The sequence below is a fragment of the Phacochoerus africanus genome, chromosome 7, assembly GCF_016906955.1.
Source record: "Phacochoerus africanus isolate WHEZ1 chromosome 7, ROS_Pafr_v1, whole genome shotgun sequence".
Lineage (NCBI taxonomy): Eukaryota > Metazoa > Chordata > Mammalia > Artiodactyla > Suidae > Phacochoerus > Phacochoerus africanus.
The window spans coordinates 4,937,330-4,958,779 of NC_062550.1; the positions used below are offsets into that span (position 1 = coordinate 4,937,330).

Here is a 21,450-nt window from a genome sequence, read left to right on the forward strand (position 1 = left end):
AGTCAAATAAGTATCCTATCCTCCCCCCTCTCCCTCGGGGTTGCGGACTCGTGAGAGAATGTGTGAAATGCTGAGCACAGGGCCCAGCAGGAGGGGCCTTCAGCAGACGCTCAGCAAGTACAATGCCAAGGTTTTGAGGACCTACTGTGTGCGGGCCAGTCACCAGCACAGCTAGAGGGGAAGGAGGTGAGTCCTGGCCCCCAGCCTGCTGCTTCCACCTGCTTCCTCCCTTTGAGAAGGATGTTCCTTCCCTTTCCGGCCACTTCGGTATCTCTGACAAGCAAAGCATGTTTCTGGTCAAGCAGACCCCAAGTTTAAAGGCATGTCTCACTTCCCCAGCTGCCCAGAAACTTCTGTTTGAAGAAAACAATGAGAGGGACACACTTCATCTCTTAGTTCCCTTTATTTGTCCCTGGTGTCCAAGAGGTTAGAGGGGCAGGGGCTGGGGAGAATAGGTGTGGCCGTATTAATTCACTTTTAAATGTAAATTCCCTCCACTTAAGAAAAGAAGTCTGGGAGTTCCCTGGTGGCTCAGCAGGTTAAAGACCCGGCATTGTCAGTGCTGTGGCTCAGATCGCTGCTGTGGCAAGGGTTCGATCCCTGGCCCAGGAATTTCCACATGCCTCGGGTACAGCCAAAATAAAATAAAATAAAGAGATTGGGTTGTTTTTTTGTTTTTTTGTTTTGCTTTTTAGGGCCGTGCCTGCAGCATATGGAAGTTCCCGGGCCAGGGACTGAATTGGAGCTACAGCTGCAGGTCTACACCACAGATCATAGCAATGCTGGATCCTTAACCCACTGAGAGGGGCCAGGGATCAATCTGCAACCTCATGGATACTAGTTGGATTCGTTTCTACTCAGCCACCACGGGAACTCCTGGGGTTTGGTTTTTTACACACATTTTGCAGCGTGACCACGCTGGGATGTGGCCCCGTTTGCACCTGCTCACTCTCCCATCCAACAACCCCTTAGTGGACCTCCTCTACTGTCAGGCCTGGCACCAGGCGGGCCGGGCAAGCACTCAGACATTTGCCCAGAGGGAAAATGATGGAAGTACGTGTGGATGCTGGGAGCTCTGGAATGAGTGGCAGTCCAGGCAGCCTTCCTGGAGGAGGCAACCTTGGAGCTGCGTCTTAGAAGAGCCTGGCCTGCAGGGTGGACGGAAAGGATGCCAATCTCCATCCCAAACACTCCCAGTGGGTGGGGGAGGCACGTCCTCAGGCCCCGCGGTGGCCGGCAGCAGGAGGCTGGCGAAGAAGCCGGGCAGAGTGGGTGTTTCTGCGGTCCCCATTCGGCCAGCTATCCGCTCTCATTCTCGAGTTCCCTTCTCTTGCACCGTCCCACGCCCAGCTTGAAATCCCCCCCCCCCCCCCGCCCAGAAAGGCCTGTAGGGTGGGGATGCTGCTATGGGCCGCACCACAGAGGAAGGAAGCCTGCCCAGCCCACACCCTTAGACATGAGCTCACGCAGGCTCTCGGGGACACAGCGGGGGGAGGGCCGCTACCAAGGAACAGAGGCCTGACGCTCAGAGGACTGGGCCAAGGAGGCAGCTAGACGCTGGCATTCAGAGTTCTTGACGTGGCTCCGTGGTAACAAACCCAACTAGGATCCATCAGGACACGGGTTCGATCCCTGGCCTCCCTCAGTGGGTTAAGGATCCGGCGTTGCCATGGCATGGGTTGTAAATGTGGCTCAGACACCGTGTTGCAGGGCGGCAGCTGCATCTCTGATTGGGGAAATAAATAAATGGTGGCCTTCCTACTGGCACCAGTCTATCCAGCTACAAAGTTCCCTCCCCAAAGGCACAGACGTGGGGAAAGCAGAGACACATCCTAGAAGGTTCTTTCAGTGTAGACCCTGCAGGCAGGGACCTGGAGGGAGGAGGGAGAGTGGACAAAAGGGCTGTGGGCAGTCAATACAGAAGAGGCAGCAGCTGCCCTCCCGGGTCCTGCTCTGGGCAGGTGGGGACGGCGCAAGGCCCTCAGAGCAGAGAGTGAGCCATCTCGGTCATCACCAGGTGGGGACCGCAGAGTCGGGGTCCCACAGCAAGTAAGACACGGAGCTGGGATGGATCCTGCCTTGCCCCTAAGTGAGCAGCCAGAACAAACACACAGTCGCTGACTTGAGGCCAAACAGAACTTCTGTGTCCTCGGTGGCAGCAGACATCGGCCAGGAAGGAGGGGACAAAACACCAGTGATGGGAGCTATTCCAGAAAAGACGAGACCTCGGGTGCAAAGGCCTCTGATACCAGGCTCCGGGGGTGGGGGGAGGCAGCCACAGAGCCACGATGGAGGGGGCCTCTCAGTTTGGTCCCCAGCTTTTGGAACCTGGGGACCCTTTTCCTAACAGAAAACTGAACACACCTCCCTCCAGCATCAGCAGTGCTACTTTGTGGACAAAGGAAACACATTCAGCGCAGCTTTTAGATCAGAATTTTTTTTAATTTAAAAAAAAATTTTAGGGCTGCACCTGCGGCATATGGAAGTTTCCAGGCTAGGGGTTGAACTGGAGCTGTAGCTGACAGTCTACACCACAGCCACAGGCTACACCACAGGCACACAGGATCTGAGACGCCTCTGTGACCTACACTGCAGATTGTGGCAACGCTGGATCCTTAACCCACTGAGCGAGGCCAGGGATCGAACCCGAATCCTCACAGACACTATGTCAGATTCTTAACCCACAGAGCCACAATGGGAACTCCTAGATTCATTTTTTGAAGCCCAACAGAACCTAGAAAAACTGGCAAACAGCAGTACGTATATGACCAAGATACCTATCGATCTGGGCCCCATCATTATTTCCCCGAGTTCCAGAGACATGGCTGGTCTTTGTCTGCAGGCCTTCTCAGAGCCTTGACTGCACTCATGTACCTTGTGATTCTCCCAGGAGAGGGTAGAGCCATGTTCCAGAGACATGGCTGGTCTTTGTCTGCAGGCCTTCTCAGAGCCCTGACTGCGCTCATGTACCTTGTTATTCTCCCAGGGGAGGGTAGAGAACTCCGTAATCCACCCTCTTGGTGAGAAAGAGCAAGAGGAACAAAGCCCATCCCAGCCTCGGGAGAGTGGGCAGGGTCTGGCCTCCATCAGGCGCCAGGGCCTCTCACCGCCCATCACCCGCGGTTCCCGGACTTTCTGCCTTTCGTCGCAGAGTCTATAGTCCTTGGGGACCTGCTTCGGCGTGAACCTGGGCCTCCCTGCATTCAGCTTCCTTAAGCCCCTCCCTCAGTTGCTGGTTTCCCCTCTAGAAGAGTCCCTGCACACCCACAAAAGGCCGGCTTCAACGAACGAGAATGCTCAAGGCAAAACTCGGTCTGTGGCCTCCTTAAGGGAAGGCGTCACCTGCCAACCTGGGCCCCAAGGTCCCTTCTCCGAGGACACACCAGGCAGAGCCCAGGGGAGACGTGTGTTCTTTACTCCATCAGAAGGGGAAGGGGCGCCTGTGGAAGGCGGCCTTGGTGTCAGAGGCACAGGAGCATCTGAACAGCCATCAGCTCCGTCCACCCTCTGGCAGGTCCCAGGAAGATGGCCTGCAAGCCTCAGGCGGAGGTGAAGAGCTGCAACTCAACCCCTGACTCCCGTTCGCAGGCGCTGTGTGGCCTTGCGTGGGTTCATTAGCCTCTCTGTGCTTCGGTTTCCTCTGCTATAAAATAAAGCTGGTATGAGGACTGCACGGGAGACGAAGCACACGAACAGATTGGGACAGAGAGCTCAACAGGCATCAGCTGTACGACTGTCCCCATTTCCCCAGCAGCAAAGCAGAGCTTTGCATCAGAGGGACCACGCCAACCGCTGTGATCAGTGCTAGGAAGGCAGAGCAGCGCTCGCCCCCAGGCTGCCCAATGCCAAGCTTCTTCCACTGACAGCTGGCTCTGAAGAAAAGGCAGAACGAATCTCTTATCCAGCAGGGAAAAGAGGAGCCCGTTTAAAGGGAAAGACAGAACCAAAAGATCATGAAAGAGAAATCCACTGTATCCGGTATCCTTTAAAAAAATCTTAATGGTTGGAGTGCCCCGGCGGCTCAATGGGTTAAGGATCTGGCCTTGTCACTGCTGTGGTTCGGGTCACTGCGATGGTGCAGTTTCCATCCCTGGCCCGGGAACTTCCAAATGTTACAGATGAGGCCAAAAAAAAAATCTTACCTGTCCCTGAAAATATTCCCAACACCACTCCCCTATCTCGGCCCAAAGACCCACACAACCCACCAAAGTAATGGAAACTTGTCAACACGCTTCAGTTTGCAAATGAGGTGCCCGTCTCTCGGGGCCCAGGGGAATTCCAGGGCCCCCTCTCCTGCTCTCGGCACCTTCCTGGGCAAAGGCAAGGGCCAGCCCAGAGCCCATTCTGGGCTAAATGACCTTCCCCCATGAGGCAGAGAAGGGATAAGGATGGGCCAGGGCTTCCCTGCTGTTGCTAAAAAGAAGAAGGCAAACAGGGGTCACTCACTGGTGAAGAGCGTGAGGCTGGAGGACGCGTGAGACGCGGGAGCGGGAGGCTGTGGGCACCGGGCGGCAGCCGGAGGAGCCGCGAGCGGGTCACACAGGGCGCGCGTGGGCAGGGCCGCTGCCATGACTTGCATTTTGAGGGAAAAGCCCCTTGGGGGTGGCTTTGGGGAAAACCATGGGGGATCCAGCTGCCGGGGGACTGGGTTGTTTTTACACGATAGGCCTCTGTTAACCACAGGATCTTGTTTCTATCTTTGCTGCCAACGGCTTCACGGGCAAGCAGACGGCTCCCCAGGAAACCAAGCCCCGAAGCAAGAAGAAGGAAGGAAGGGAGGACCCGTTCCAGGGCGACTTCAGACGTGTTGATCTGGCTCAGCAAAATGCTGAACAATAAGAGACGGCGCCTCCGCTGAGCCTTGGGTCTCGGCCTGGGCCCGGGGACCAGGCTACGGGGCGGGTGGACGGGACGACCCGAGGGCGGCACGGGCCTGGCTCCCCGGCCCAACCCCGTCCCCGTCCCCCACGCGCCCCTCCTGGCACCGATGGCGTCAGGAGGACCAGCGCGAATGGGGAACACTTGTCACCCCATCGCCACGACAACGGAATCCAATACCAGAAACAAAGCCAGAGCAGGAGCTGAGGTGCCCAGACTGGCAGTTCTGCTTCCTGGAGCACCGCCTCCTCGGGATGGGGGGATCAAAGAAGATGCTAGAATGGGGGGGGGTGCAGAACACACCCGCTTGTACCTAAAACTCTTCCTTCCTTCGGCCGCTGGACACACTGCCTGGCCTGAGAGGTGGGCCAGCCACCTACCGAGTGGGGCACCAGGGCAGGCGCCTGTGTCCATCAAATGGGACTGATGACAATGAGTGACCTTCCAGCACTGCCTTGGGGACACATGAGTTGATCTGGTGTCTGTAGGAGCGCGATTGGTTCTTGTTTATGACGGTCAGTAGCAAGTCCCCAATGCCCAGGGGAACCACGTCTCCCTTAGGTGTGGCCTGAGTGACCTGCCAACTCCCAGTCCAGCAGCACGGGCAAGGCAGTCCGGCTCCCCAGGAAACCAAGCCCCAGCAGTCCAGGCGCCTGGAGGGGCCCTCTGCCCGCAGGGGCTCCGCCCGGCGGCTCCTGGCGCTGCCTGGTGGCCCCATGTCCGCCCTGGCAAAGGCACCAGCAGCTCAGGCTCACCCCTAGTTGGTACAACGTCATCCAGAGTCAGGAGCCGGGGCCGGAGGCAGCAGCTGCGAGGAGCCCAAGGCCGGTGGGGTGCCAAAGCTGATCTTGGGCTAACGGCTCCTCTCTTCGGGCCACCTGATGACAGAGCTTGTTAGGGGTGAACGGTGCTCCCCCGAATCCAGTTGTTGGAGTCCTAACCCCAGGACCTTGGATGACGACTATGTTTGGAGAGAGGACCTTTGAAGAGGGAGCAAGGTTAAATGGGGCCCCAAACCCACGTGCCTGGTGTCCTCATAAAAAGAAGAGGCGAGGACACAGACACACACACAGCAACAGCCACGTAGGACACAGGGGGGACACCACCCGTAAGCCGAGGCACGAAACCAGCCCCAATGGCACATGGATCTAGCCCACTTACCGTTCTAGCAAAGCCTCAGAACGGTAAGTGGACAGGTGGCTGTGGTTTGAGCCGCCCGGGCTGTGGTACTTGGAGCCCCAGCTGACTCAGACTAACCCGGAGCCAGGGGCCAGGACGGCAGGTGGCCCCGGGTGCCTGAGGACGCCCCTCTGCAGCTGCAGCAGGACGAGGGCATCCTTTGGGCCCCTCAGCAGTCAGTCACATGGATACGAGAGATTCTCATACTAAGTGAAGGAAGTCAGAAAAAGAAAGACACACTGTGTGACATCAGGTCTCTGCGGAATCTAAAACGTGGCACCGACGAACCTACATCTACAGGACAGAAACAGACTCACAGACGTAGAGAACAGACTTGTGGTGGCCAAGGGGGCTGGTGTGGGGTGGACGGGAGTCGGGTTCGTAGACGCAAACTTTTACCTTCAGAATAGATAAGCAATGAGGTCCTGCTGTACAGCCCGGGGAACTCTATCCAATCACCTGTCACAGAACACGAGGGGGGAGTTCCCACTGCGGCTCAGCAGGTTAAGAACCCGACTCGTATCCGTGAGGACGCAGGTTCAATCCCTGGCCTCGCTCAGTGGATTAAGAATTCAGCGTTGCTGGAAGCTGTGGCATGAGATTGCAGATGCATCTCAGATCCTGCGTTGCTGTGGCTGTGGTGCAGGCCGGCACTTGCAGCTCTGATTCGACCCCTAGCCTGGGAACTTCCATGTGCCACAGGTACGGCCCTAAATTTTTTTTTTTTTTTTAATTTTAAAAATAAAAAGAACATGATGGGGGAATGATATGAGAAAAAGAATGTGCATATATGTGTGACTGGGTCACTTTGCTGTACAGCAGAGATTGGGGCAACACTGTCAATCAACTATACTTTAATTTAAAAAAAAAAAAAAAGAAAGCAAGCAAGCAAGCAAGCAGGGCCCGGCCCGCCCAAGAACAGAAGAGCCGGGCTCAGAGAGCGCCAGCGCCCTGCAGGGTCAGCCGTCCCATCGGCACACAGAGACGGCTGAGACGTCCCCACGTCTGCCGGCTCGGCCAAGCAGAGGCGCTCAGCTCCTGGGGAGCAAAAATAACAGAGGGTCAGTCACGAAAGGAAACCTGCCCAGCTTTTAAAGGAAAACACTGTGCCTGAGAAATTATCCAAGAATCGGGAGTCCCACGATGTCCTCGTAACAAGTCAGGTTTAGACGATTTTAATTCAAGGGGAGCGACCGTTTCAGGCCTTGACCATCTATCATCTCGCTCCTCCCACCTGCCAGGCACCGGGGCTTCTGGGATGCTGGGCCAGGTGCCCAGCTCCTTGAGTGCCATCTGCAGAGTGAAGCAGGGACCACACGTCCGTTATTTCATTTGACCTGCATCGAGGTTCCCAAAGGCAGCAAGAAAGATTTTTTTTTTTTTTTTTTGGCCACTCCTGTGCCAGGTATCAAAACCTGCACCACAGCAGTGACCCGAGCTGCTGCAGGGACAACGCCAGATCCCTAACTCACTGAGCCACAGGGAACACCAGGTGAGAATTCTTATTACCACCCTACTTAGTGGATGACAAAGCTGAGGCAGCGGGGGCTGAACCAGGCTGCTCGAGGTCAGGACCCCAGCCGGACGTGTGCTGTGCACCTGCTATGTGCCAGGCGACGCTCAGGCCGGCGCACAGCCGTGCCAGGACCAAGGCCCCGCGCTCAAGGGGCGGGCAGCAAAGTGGGAGAAAAGGCAATCACTTCGTAAAAGCAGGATTTGAGAGGAGGATACGGGCTGTGGAATCAGGCAAGAGGATGGAAGCACCACGTTACCAGGATTTAAATTAATTCAAACGAAACCAAGGGCAGGTTAACTGCTTCTTCCTGTTTCAGCAGGACGACAGCCCCTGCAGTATCATCTGTGAAAAGCCAAGGAAGGACAAGCTCTACCTTTTTACTGAAATGTTTCTGTCCAGGAGAAAGGCCCCCTTCTGTTGGAATCAGTCCTGGGCTTGAGACGGGCCATCTCCAAAATGCTAAGGTCTGAAACACAAAGCTGGGGAGTTCCCGTTGTGGCTCAGAGGTCACGAACCCGACTTGTATCCATGAGACAGTGGGTTCAATCCCTGGCCTCGCTCAGTGGGTTGAAGGATCTGCTGCTGCCGTGTAGGTTGCAGACGTGGCTGGGATCCCGCGTGGCTGTGGTTGTGGGGTAGGCCGGCGGCTGTAGCGCTGATTCAACCCCTAGCCTGGGAACCTCCATATGCCGCAGGTGCGGCCCTTAAATAAATGATAAGAAAGCATTACGCCGAGGGGCGAAAGATGCCAGGTGAGAGGGTGACCTGGATGGTGCCTCTCTGTCAGCAGATTCCGCTGCAGCCACCCACCTGGTACCCAGCGGGCACTTGGTACATGTCGGCTGACTCGGCATTGTCATTCTTGCCACATCCTCAGGTAGGAAGGCCTCTAGCACGTCTGGGGGTGGGGGGGGGGCAGGCCGGCTCACCCCCACAAGGTGCTCTGAGGGCCTTGCCCAGCGCCACCCAAGGAAAAGCCCTCTAAAGCCACCCTGATCCCTGGATCAAAGCCCCAGGCAGTCCACACCCTCAGTCTAAGCATGAATGCAAAGAATAAGCCGCGAAGCTGAGTGACACTTTGGAGCCGCACATCTCAGGCCCTCCCAGCCCTGCCGGAGATGGCTGCCCCCCGTCAAGGTCATGGCCATCCACTTCCAAGGGCCTCCAGATCCGAAGCTCCAGACACCCCCAAACACGACACCGAAGAACCTCGCTGGGCTTTCAACAAGCTCCAGTGCACGGGACTCCCTGGACTCCACGCTCAGCCAGCACTGCCTCGGCTCCGGGGCAGGTGCTCTGCCCTCCACAAAACCTGTCGAAGGGAAAAGGCGTCCGAGAAGCCATGGCTGGGAAGACAAGCCGCCCGCAGTGACAACACCCCACACAGACCTCGACTGCGACGCGACTGTCACCAGGCGGCCCAGGATCCGCCAGGGCGCTGGCGGTTCCCCCAAGACCAGGGGCCCCTACGGCCAAGCTCCCGCCCCCCAGGGCAGCCCCGGAGGGGTGAAGGGACCAGAGGCCAGCCGTGCCGGCGCTGGGCCACCACGTGGGCCGGAGCCTGACCCCGGGGAGCCCTCTCCCACCCCACCAGCCCCCTCCGCCAGCCTCCAAACCCCGACACCGAGCGCCGGCCCGGAGGACACACCAAGATCTGTCCAACAAAGCACAGTTTATCCTCACTGTCTGTGGACTCTGCGTCTGCAGATGCAGCCACTCGCTAAAATTGTTTGTAGCCCTCTCAGCGGTCCTCCTGGCACGTACGCAGTCGTCCACAGACACGGGCGTGCGGAGCAGCAAAAAACCGGGTTGCCCAACACGCAACTCCCCAGGCGAGGGTGAACAGGTGATACTCCACTTTGCTCCACGCAAACACTCTAAACAAGCATCCCTCTCGAGGTCCGTGGCGTGCCTCGTCTGGCTCACCTCGGCGCTTTCGGTGGGTGATTTCACCGTTTAAAACGGTCCCAACCTCAGTGAAGTGCCGTCTCGTGTTCCCACGCTGGGGACCGCTCTTCTGAGCCTCGCAGAGAAAGCGCATGCGTCAGATGAGCTGGGTTCAGGCACCCGTCACAGCGCTGGTGGCCTGGAGTTCAGCGCTAATGAATCAGTAACATTTATGACAGCAGGTGTCTTTAAACAGACGTGCACATAAAGCAAGGATGTGTATCGATCAGAATCCCACCTTTGTGTCTCCCCGGGAAAGGGAGTTCAGCATCGCTTGAACACAACGGCCACGAAGAAGGCATGAACTGGGAGTTCCCACTATGGCTCAGCAGGTTAAGAACCTGACTAGTATCCATGAGGATGCAGGTTCCATCCCTCGCCTCGCTCAGCGGGTTAAGGATCTGGTGTTGCTGCGAGGTGCGGTGTAGGTCGCAGACGCAGCTCGGATCCGGTGTGGCTGTGGTTGTGGCGTCGACTGCCAGCTGCAGCTCCAATTTGACCCCTAGCCTGGGAATGTGTGTGGCCAGAAAAAGACAAAAAGAAGAAGAGGGGATGAACTGAATCCAGCATTTCGCTCTGGCCGCTGGTTACGGCGCCTCCTCCACTTTCCCTCCTGTGTCTCCCTGGCCTGCGCTCCAAGAATCCAAGTTTGTCCCGGCTTCCGCGCAGGTACTGACACAGCTGTGTCACCAGACGACGTCCACCCAGGAGGTCCTGCTGGGCGCCACCCACGCCGAGCCCCAGCTTCTGCACACCCACACCCGGAACCCCAGGATTCGGACCCCGAAGCTCCCGCCTTCACCCACCCTTCCTTTCAGCTCTGGCTCAGCCCAAGCTTCTCCCACTCACGTCTGCAAGGTTCTGACTGAAAGCGCTTCCTCTCGCTCCAGACACCACAGCTAAAGATGCCTGCGTGACAACCAGCCGCAAAATCCTCACGCGAGAAGCTACCTTCCATTTCTGAACGTCCTTTCCACCTGCTCAGAACACAAGCAAGAAGGTTCCCTCCCACGACAGGTGAAGAAAGCGTCGAAGTCAAAGAAAATGCCAACGGAGACGCCCCCCCCCACTGCACTAATAAGCAACACCCCACTAGGAGAATGACAAGTTAAAACTGGTGACAGCAGCCTTTGCATCTGTTTAATAACACAGCCTCCCTACCCGTCAAACAAGCGAAGTGAGACTTTTAAAAGGAAGCCAAGGAGTTTCTGTTGTGAAGCATCGGGTTAAGGACCCGACTAGTCTCCGTGAGGATGAAGGTTCGATCCCTGGCCTCGCTCAGTGGGTTAAGGATCCAGCATTGTCGTGAGCATAGGTCACAGATGCAGCTCAGATCTGGCATTGCTGTGGCTGTGGTATAGGCTGGCAGCTACAGCTCCAATTGGACCCCTAGCCTAGGAACTCCCTACATGCCCCAGATGAAGCCTAAAAAATTAAATTAAATTAAACTAAATTAAAGGAGGCCGACATCTTTTCAGCCAACACCATCGACGCCAAGTCCGTACTATTCTGCCTTTACACCTGACACCCGCGTCTTGTTGGCAGTGACCATCTCTCCTCCCCTAAGAACAAGAGTGGGGCACAGTCCCAGCTCACTGAGCTGCCCGAGGTGACAGTGACTGCAGTGTATGTCAGAAAAAATTGCTGTTCGGCTCACAGCTGGGAAAGTGAACCGAATGAAATTTATAAAGCAGAAGGTAATCTAAAAGGGCTTGTCCGCTTGTAAGCTGTGGGCACTGCGCAAGCACAGGCGTCACTGTCTTTTCCAAAGAAAAGAGAAAGACCAATCTTCCTGCTCCTTTTCCCTTTAAAACCAAGAACAGTCTTCCAGACAAACCACGGAGGGTGCGGAATCGAGAGAAAATAGGACCCCCTCTGTGTTTACGATTTATCTCCATTACTCTCTCGTCTAGGAAAATAGCAATAGTAACTAGGAGTTCCCGCCATGGCGCCACGGGATCAGTGTCATCTCTGCAGGACGCAGGTTCGATCCCCAGCCTGGCAAAGTAGGTCGAAGGATCCGGCACTGCTACAGCTATGCTGCAGGCTGAAAGTGTGGCTCAGACCTGATCCCTGGCCCAGGAACTGCCATGGGACAGCCAAAAATTTTTTAAAAATAAAATAATAAAAACAGTCTTTTTGGGGGCTGCGCCCGAGGCGTAAGGAACTTTCCAGGCCAGGGATCAAATCCCAGTCACAGCTGCAACCTATGCAGCAGCTGTGGCAACACCAGACCCTTTAAGCCACTGTGCTGGGCCGGAGATCACACCTCCACAGTGACCGGAGCCGCTGCCATCAGATCCTTAACCCAATGCACCACAGCAGGAACTCCCAAGGGGTTTTAACAGTTACAAAGTGCAGGGGACTGTGGGTTGAAGAGGGTCCCCCCCAAGTTCACGACCCCCTGGAGCACCGTGAACGTGACCTTATTTAGAGACAGGGCCTATGCTCCACAGACGTAACCCAGTCCAGACAGGGTCCTGCAGGACTCAGGTGGGCTCCACGGCTGTGCTCAGAGGAAGAGGACGTCCAGAGACACGCACAGAGGGAAGGAGGCCACATGATGACAGAGGCACAGGCTGCAGTGACGCCCTCCAAGGACAGCCACAACCACCAGGAACAAGGAAAAGGCGAGGAAGCGCCCACACACCCTGCCCCTCACTGCCAGCCCCCACCCCCAGGTGCCAGGGCGGAGACACGGGGGCCCAGCTGAACTTCAAACACACCATAAACCACCAAGCGGGCGCCTCCCATTCCATCCACAGGCCTCCTGCGCGTGGCCAAGGCAAGCGTGTCTCCGGGACACGCTCAGAGTCAGGGCGGCAAAATATTCAGGCTTCAGTCCGCGGTCGCAGAGGTCCCCACGGACACCCCCCAGGACGCAGCGCCAGCGCGCTCTGGGCCTCTGCTCCGGGCTGAGCTCCAGCACGAGCCTCCTCTCTCGTCTCGGCCTGTTCCAGAAGCACACGGATTATTTTTAGCAGCCGTTACTGCTCTGCCGCCACTTCATTCGTTTCCCCGAGCCAAATAATCCCATTATGCGGGACTTGATTGGCTTGTAAAATTACCCTCCGTCCTAACAAATATTTATTGAGCGTGTCACCGTGTGCGACACCCCGCTTGGCACCGTACATTTTTCAAAAAATAATTGACTCAGCTAACAATCCCAAATCCCCTAATTTAATTTGCTCTTAAATGTGTTTAATTTTCCCACACATGGAATGACAAGCGTACGAGGCGAGCACGTTTGCCAGGTTGAGCCGAAAAAGCAAAAAATTGAGAAAGTACCAGCATTGGGGGTGGATCCAACAAGGACTCCGCCGCCTGCTCCCACGCGGCTGCCTCTCTGGGCGCCACCCGAGGTCACCCTCACGGTTGGACGCGCTCCATCACCTGCCGTGGAAAACTGGCCACAGTGCAGCGAGTTCGAGCGACGGGCCCGGTCAGACTCAGGAGGAGAGGGGTGCGGGCCAGGCCGGGAGCCTCGCCTCCAGCCTCAGAGTCGGCTCCCGTCACCACGCGCCCTCCTGGCTCCCATCAACGCTTGTGTGACTGGGTCACCTTGTGCTACCGCAGAAATCGACACAATATGGTAAATCGACTGTACTTACATTTTTTTTTCTTTTTTTCTTTTTTCTTTTTTTTTGTCTTTTCTAGGGCCACTCCCGCGGCACAGGGAGGTTCCCAGGCTAGGGGTCGAATCGGAGCTGAAGCCACTAGCCTACGCCAGAGCCACAGCAACACAGGATCCGAGCCGCGTCTGCAACCTACACCACAGCTCACGGCAACGCCGGATCCTTAACCCACTGAGCGAGGCCAGGGGATCGAACCCGCAACCTCATGGTTCCTATCGGACTCGTTAACCACTGAGCCACGACGGGAACTCCTATGTTTATATTTTAAAAATTAAAAAAAAAAACCTTCAGCCGGAGGAAAGCCGAACACGGCCCAAGCACTGAATCCTCGCCCTCTCCCGAGTTCCAAAGGGACAGGGTCCCGGCAGAGATGTGATATGGCGTGCCCAAGTGGGCGGGGTGGCGGCTGGCGGGCAGAGCTGAGCTGTAGGCAACTCAGGAGTCATAAGGGACGCGCACAGCATGGCGCCAGGCAAGTTCAAGTTCAAGGTCAGGCAGAGCTGTAAAACAGAGGAGTGTGTGTGGGGTGGGGGTTATACAAGGAAAGGCACAGGTGCTCAGGGCACATTCGAGGGGGCGGTGGGTCCCCTCTGCTGGGAGGGAGAGCCCCCGAGGGCCAGGGCCCGGCGAGGTTATCTAAGCCAAGCGGTAGGACCATGAGTGCTTGTTCACTCTTCTTTACACTGTACCTGTGTGCGCTCTTCTGTAAGTGCAATATATTTCTCAATAGCTTTCCATTAAAAAAAAAAAAAAACAGCGGAGTTCCCGTCATGGCGCAGCGGAAACCAATCTGACCAGCAACCATGAAGTTGCGGGTTCGATCCCCAGCCTCGCTCAGTGGGTTAAGGATCCGGCGTTGCCATGAGCTGTGGTGTAGGTCACAGACGCGGCTGTGGCTGTGGTGTAAGCTGGCAGCTGCAGCTCTGATTCGACCCCTAGCCTGGGGACATCCATAGGCTGCAGGTGTGGCCCTAAAAAGACCAAAAAAAGTGATAAACTATACATAACATAAAATTTACCATTTTCACCGTTTTTAAGTGGACACACGGCTTCTTCCCACTTTGCGGCTGTTGCTAGTTAAGCTGCGTCACGATACATTTTCTTTAATACCCAGTTCCCAGAGCTGGAAAAGACACGCTAAGTACATCCTGGACACCAGGCCCTTGATCCTCTCACAGGGAAAGTTACCGCGGTTGCGAATCCCCAATATCCGCCTCATGCTCTGATGCTCTTTTCTGGGGTGGGGGCGGGGGTCCCTGAAAAAGGCACAGGCAGCAACAGCAGAACACTGTAAATGGCCAGCTTGCAAAGAACGTTCTGGAAAGGAGACCACGTCACACAAACGTGGGTTTTTCTCACTGCTGGTTTATAGCAGGGACGGCCGACGTGCTGCCAGCGGGCCCAATCCAGCCCACCACCCATGGGGTCCGGGGGGTTTCACCGGCACACGCCTGCACCCGTCCGCCCTACGTACCCTCTGGGGCGGTTTGTATGCTCCAAGGGCAAGGTCGGGTCCTTTCCACAGAAACCAGACGGCTCGCAGAGTCTAAAGCATTTGTTCTTCGGACCTTTTCAGAAAAAGACCGTCGACTTTTCAATGATTAAGAGAAATCATAACACAATCCTTTAAGATTTTCCGGGCGTGGGGGACTCAGGGCGGGGGTGGGGGGGAGCACAGGAGCAGGATGTCTTTCCGCATCTCAGAAGCAGCTGAAGTCCTCGGCCCCTCCTGCATCCACCCAGCAACAACCGGTGCGTCCTGTGTCACCTGCCTGTCCCTGTTCACACCACCTCGTGGGCGACAGGTTTTCGTGCAAGGACTTCTCACGCAACCGTGAAATTTCATTCACAACCTCACTGCTGGAGGACCGGGCACCCGGAAGGTCAGAAGCTGGCCAAGACGGTACTTGTGCCCTAGGGCTGCTGCAGGCAGCGACCGCAGAGCCTGGGGGGCCCCAGAGAGGACCCCTCCAGCCTCTTCCTAGTGCCCAGCAGTGCCGGTCAGTCCTCGGCTCGTGGCCCCATCACTCGCACCCCTGCTCTGTCCTCACACGGCCTCCTGTCCTCCTGCGACTGCCTCTCCCCTCCTCTAAGGGCCCAGTCATAGTGGATGGGGGCCCCTCCTACTCCAGGAGGGCCTCATCTTCACTTACGTCTTGGTTTTTTGCCCACGCCCACAGCTTTCTAAAGTTCCTGGGCCAGGGCTCGAACCTGCGCCACAGCAGGAACCAGAGCCACGGCGGTGCCAATGCTGAGTCCTTAACTACTAGGCCACCAGGGAACGCCTTAACTTACATCTTTTTTTTAATTTGATGAATTCTATTATATTCCTAGTTGCACAACCATCATCAGAACCTAATTTGGAGACATTTCCATCTGCAAGGACCCTACTTCCTAAAAGTGTCACCTTCGCAGGCCCCAGGGATTAGGACCTGAACGGCTCTTTTGGGGTCACACGCTTCAGCCCATGACAGAATCTTCACTCACGTTCCGTTCCAGGCCCTCTCGGTCCGCTGGTCAACGGTCACATGAGCAAAAGTGCATCCCGGCCTGAGCCTCCCTGGGTTAGGGCAGCGCATACTCTCCACAGGGCCTCTGCCGTCAAGAGGGGACGCGGGTGGCGGCCACTCTCCCGTCCTGGCTATGGTGAAGCTGGACACTCGCCCAGCCCTGCCACTCACTACCTTCACCTGCTCACGTGCTCACCGACCTGGCACCTGTCAAGGCTGGGCCCACACGGCTTCCCGAGCGGCCGCACGCCCGGAGCTGGAGTCACAGGCTGTATCCGGCTCCAGCGTGACCAGCAGAACATTCTCCACTTCGTTATTCATCCCCCAGGGCCTCCCAACAGCCCCAGCCCCAGTGACTCTCTCTTGCTAAGAATTAGATTTCTTTTGGGAGTTCCCATTGTGGCTCAGCAGTAATGAACCTAAGTAGTATCCATGAGGATTCGGGTTTGATCCCTGGCCTCGCTCAGTGGGTTAGGGATCTGGTGTTGCTGTGAGCTATGGTGTAGGTTGCAGACGTGGCATGGCTGTGGCTGTGGTATAGTCCGGCAGCTGCAGCGGATTCCACCCCTAGCCTGGGAACCTCCATATGCCGCAGCACGGCCCTAAAAAGCAAAAAAAAAAAAAAAAAAACTAGCTCTTTTGCAGCAGGGCATTCGCAGCAGGACATTCGCAGCCGCCAAGCGCGCCTTTGATTACGGGGCTCCTGTCAAAAGAGACCTTTTCGACCATCAGAAGGACGCTCACAGAGAACGTGGCACCAAAGACCCCTGCTTCCCCCTCTGTGGCTGTTTCTCAGGGGCTTGACTGCACAGATTAGACAGATCCCCCAGCACCCGGACGGGGCGCAGCCGTGGCACAGGCGGAACTAAATCCCCAGGCTGCCTGGGCCTCGGCGCCGGTTCGCACCCCTGCCTGATACGCTCCTCCACGCATGCAGCGGTGACAAAAGTGTGCGCTCAGGTGACACGTGACAGGTCACCAGACCCTTCCTCCCACGTTCTCGGGTTTAACTCTTAAAGCACATCCCGGCCCCGGGCAAGGGAGCTGACGCCCCGCTGTCAATCCCCTCGTTCAGCGAGGGCGGCGGGGCCGAACCCAGCTCAAGGTCACCAAGCGAAGAGGGGACAGGGGACCCAGGTCTTGTCTCTCTCTTCCCACCAATCTGCGTACGTAAAGGCTACAGAAGATCGTTGTGGGGGCAAGGGGTGGGGGAGGGGGCTCTTTTTTTCCCTTCACCTTTTAAAGTTTTACTGACGTAGAGCTGATTCACAAGGTGGCAGCAAAGTGACTCAGTGACCCACGTACACGCATCCATTCTTTTCCAGATTCTTTTCCCCCATGGATGATCACAGGACGCTGGGTAGAGTTCCCGGTTCCACGCAGCAGGTTCCCACTGGCCAGTCATTCCACACACCTCAGCGCGCACGTGCCCATCCCACACCCCCAGGCCCTCCCTCCCGCCGCCGGCTGTCCCCTTTGGTCACCACAAATGTGTTCGCCAAGTCCGCGAGTCTTTTTCTGCTCTGCAAATACGTTCGTGTGTATCCTTTTTCAGACACTACCTGTAAGTGGTTCCGTATGATGTTTGTCTTTCATTGTCCAGCTTCACGGAGTATGACCGTCTCTGGGTCCAGGGGATTTCTTTTTAAATAAATGTAAATAAATGTTAAAAGACCTCAATCCATAGATCAGCAGTCAGCACGCTGAGGCCTGGGGGTAAATAAGCTTTTGGTAAATAAGCTTTATTGGAACACAGCTGGGCCGCCTGGTTGGTATTTGCTGTGCTGCGTGCTGGCTACACGGGCAGAGCTGAACAGTCGCCACAAGACTAAAATATTTACTGTCTGGTCCTTTCCAGTAAAAGTTTGCAGACCCACTGGAGATGATGGCTGGGAGGAGGAAGGAATTTGGGCAAGTCCTGCCCCGGGCACACCCCCTAGGCCCTTGCATGCCTACATCAGCAAAACCAGAGACCTTGTGCCACCAGCCTCGTTCACAGAGGGACCATCCAGATTCAGCCCCCACCAGAGACAAGCTGAGCTGAGTCTTGAGCATAAAATCCGCTGCCTCCATGTTCCGGAGGGCTGAGCCCGATTCCTGGGCAGAAATCTGCCACCTTTTTTTTTTTTTTTTGGTCTTTTTTGTCTTTTTTTTTTTTTGTCTTTTTAGGGCCACACCTGTGACACATGGAAGTTCCCAGGCTAAGGGTCGAATTGGAGCTGCAGCTGCCAGTCTACACCACAGCCACAGCAACACCGGATCGGAGCCTCGCCTGCAACCTACACCACAGCTCATGGCAATGCCGGATCCTTAACCCACAGAGCGAGGCCAGGGATCGAACCTGCATCTTCATGGATGCTCGGCAGATTTGTTTCTGCTGAGCCATGATAAGAACTCCGAAATCTGCCCTCTTCACTAGGAACCAGGGACCAGTCTGAGTTTGATCTCCAGCTTGCCTCTCCAAGGCGACCACGGGCCCTCAGATTCCTTGCAACGCGCTCAGAAGTCACACTGAAAATTGGATCACTCCAACACGGAGGAAAATAAAAGGAATCGGGGGCCACCACAGCAGTGGGGACCGGCCTCAGAGGGCCTTTTACGGCTGGAGAAATCTAATCTGGAGAAATCTAATCGGCCTCTGCGCTCTGTGTGTTTCCCGCCCTGACCCCCGCTCACATTTTCCCTTGGCGGATACTTTGACTCCAGTTCAAAGCGCGGAACAACATCCAAATTTAATCCGACGGGAGCTAACCTTGACGACGGACCATCCATCCTCATCCAGGGCCTGAGACGAGGAAGGCGGGGAGAAAAGGAGTTCCTTCTACACGGACTGTCCATCACGTTCACGGTGGGCGGGGCGAGAAGACCACTCACCAGAGACCTGGCTACCCACCCCCACCCCGGGCTTCGGTTTCCTTTGATTGCTTTGGGGAGGCCGCAGGCACAGGGCATAGCAGGGCCTGTGCCAGAACATTCCAGAACATTCCCCAGGCTGCTCAACAAAGGTAGGAATAAATGGCCTGCTCTGTTCTCACAGCAGTCCCTACCTCGAGCCCGCCCCTTCCCTCCCAGTGACTCCCCTAAACGTTGTTAAACCACGCCCCGGGGTGGCCGGGGGTCCCAGTACTTTGCTCTGTTTCCGCCGTGCTCCCCTGAGCATCGCCCACAGCCAGGAGTCAGCAGAGGCGCCCCGCGCATCCCAGCTCCTCCCCCACAAGCCGAGGGGCCCCTCTCTCCGCCCTCCGTCCTCATCTGAGAAATGGGACCTGCTGTGAGGACAGACCACCACAGCGCTGGGGAGGGTGCTGGCTGCAAGGAAGCATCAGAAAAGAGAAGAGGGAGTTCCCGCCATGGCTCAGTGGTTGACCAGCCCGACTAGGAACTGTGAGGTTGCAGGTTCAATCCCTGGCCTTGCTCAGTGGGTTAAGGATCTAGCGTTGCCATGAGCCGTGGTGTAGGTCACAGATGAGGCTTGGATCCCGTGTTGCTGTGGCTGTGGCGTAGGCCGGCAGCTACAGCTCCGATTAGACCCCAAGCCTGGGAACCCCAAGCCTTGGGTGCGGCCCTAGAAAAGACCCCCCCCAAAAAAAGATAAGAGAGAGAAGAGGAGTCCCTTTTGTGGCTCAGCAGATTAAGGACCCGAGGATTAAGGCCAGGGTTCGATCCCTGGCCTCGATCAGTGGGTTAAGGATCTGGTGTTGCCGAGAGCTGTGGTGCATGTGGCAGACGCGGCTCAGATCTCATACTGCTATGGCCATGGTGTAGGCCAGCAGCTATAGCTCCGATTTGACCCCTAGCCCGGGACCCTCCATATGCTGTGGGTTTGGCCCTAAAAAGACAAAAGATGAAAGAAAGAAAGAAAGAAAGAAAGAGAGAAGAGAGAGAGAGAGAGAGAAGAATAGAGAGAGAGAACGATATAGAGAAATTAGAGAGAAAGAGATAGCGAGAGATATATATCCGATAATATCACTGAGAGAGAGATAACAAGAAAAGAGATAGAAGAAGACAAAAGAAAGACAGAAAAACCATGCACTAAATAAAGACCCTACGAAAGACCCTAAGAACGAGAAAGACAACGCAAGAAAGAAGACAGCACGAATCAGAAAGAAAGAAAGAAAGAAAGAAAGAAAGACAAGAAAGAAAGAAAGAGAGAAAGAAAAGAAAAGAAAACTCCTGCTTCAGGCTCATGTCTGTCAACCACACAGTTCTCTGTGCCCAGACCCCCAGCCTCCATTAGAGTCGCCAGGCGGCCACCCCAAGCCAGCGTGGTCCCCCAGGGCCTTGGGCTCGTCCACGCCTACGGTCAACACCCCCCCATCCAGTCCCCATTGGCCAAACCCAGGGACATCCAACCACAAGGGTGAGACCCCAGCAACGTGGCAAGAACCAGGCCAGGAGACGAGAGAGAGGGGCCCTGAAACGCAGGAACCAGGCACTGCTCCCCCGACAAGACAGTCCCACTTACAATAGCATCCGAAGAGACAGGCCACCCAGAGACAGGTCTAAGCAAGGCGGCCAAGCCTTGCACACCGAGGACTACGTGCCGCTGCAGAAGGAAACTAAGAAGAGACCTAAATCAGCAGAAAGACGTCCCATGTTCATGGACTGGACGACAGAACTGTGAGAGGATCCCTCTCCAATCTCGAAATGCAATACAACCCCTGTCACAATCCCCATGGGGACTGTTACAAAAATGTCACAGCCACCCTACAATTCATGCCGGCCCTCAAAGGACCCTGAAGAGCCACAGCAATCTTGAAAAAGAAAGGCGGACAGGGTGGGAGGAATTTCCTACAAAGCTGCAGACAGTGTGACGATGGCATAGGTCAGACATGGAGACCAAGGGAATAGCCTGCAGCACACCCACTGCTGGTGGTCAGCTGGTTTCAGCAAGGAGGCCAAGCTTGTTCCATGAGGAATAGACAGGAGACAGCCATGGGGTTTCCACGGAGGCTCAGCAGGTTAAGAATCTGACTAGGATCCTTGAGGATGCAGGTTCAATCCCCAGACTTGCTCAGTGGGTTAAGGATCTGCCGTTGCTGTGGCTGTGGTGTAGGCCGGCAGCTGCAGCTCTGATCTGACCCAATGGCCTGGGAACCTCCATATGCTGCAGGTGCAGCCATAAAAATAAAAAAAAGAGTGGACAGCAAGATCGAAGGTGATATCAAGGAGGGGCTCGCCAGCCCACCAACACCGTCAGAGCTGGGCCAATGTCCAGGGCAGGGCCACTCCATTGGTCACCCATCCCACCTTGGTAACTGGTCAGGGGCAGGGGTCGGGGGGGACTCAGTAAATACGTTGATGAATGTCAGTATGCCTGGAAGGCTGAACGATTAACAAATAAGAACGAACAAAGGAGAGTTGAGAAGCGGAGCTGGAGCACTGGACACCAGAGCCAACAATAATATCCCCAACTCATTCTCCCTGCAGCTCTGAGGAACACGGAAGCAACCTCAGTGTCCAGCAAGAGAGGAATGGGTAAGGAAGATGCCATACGGACATGCAATGGAATACTACACAGCCATGAAAACGAATGAAAGAATGCCATTTGCAGCAACATGAATGGACCTGGAGGTGATCATACTAAGGGAAGTGAGCCAGAAGGAGAAAGACAAGTATCACATGATACTGCTTCCATGCAGAATCTAGGGAGCTCCCATCATGGCTCAGCAGAAACAAGTCCAACTAATACCCATGAGGATCAGGTTCAATTCCTGGCCTCACACAGTGGGTTAAGGATCCGGCATTGCCCTGAGCTGTGGTGTACGCTGCAGACACAGCTCGA

General features: G+C 55.8%; 1 protein-coding gene across 2 annotated transcripts in view; it reads right to left on the reverse strand.

The window, feature by feature from the left end:
• The window catches only part of PARVB (parvin beta), a 107,668-nt gene that overhangs the window by 67,334 nt on the left and 18,884 nt on the right, over nt 1-21,450 (reverse strand). Inside the window, exon 1 of one of the 2 annotated variants that reach the window (XM_047786038.1) lies at nt 4,447-4,547. The exons of the other annotated variant lie outside the window; for it this stretch is intronic. Coding sequence (XP_047641994.1) covers nt 4,447 — 1 coding nt within the window. The 5' untranslated portion in view covers nt 4,448-4,547. Of the gene's footprint in view, nt 1-4,446; nt 4,548-21,450 lie in introns of those variants that run through there. 2 annotated transcript variants of the gene reach the window in all.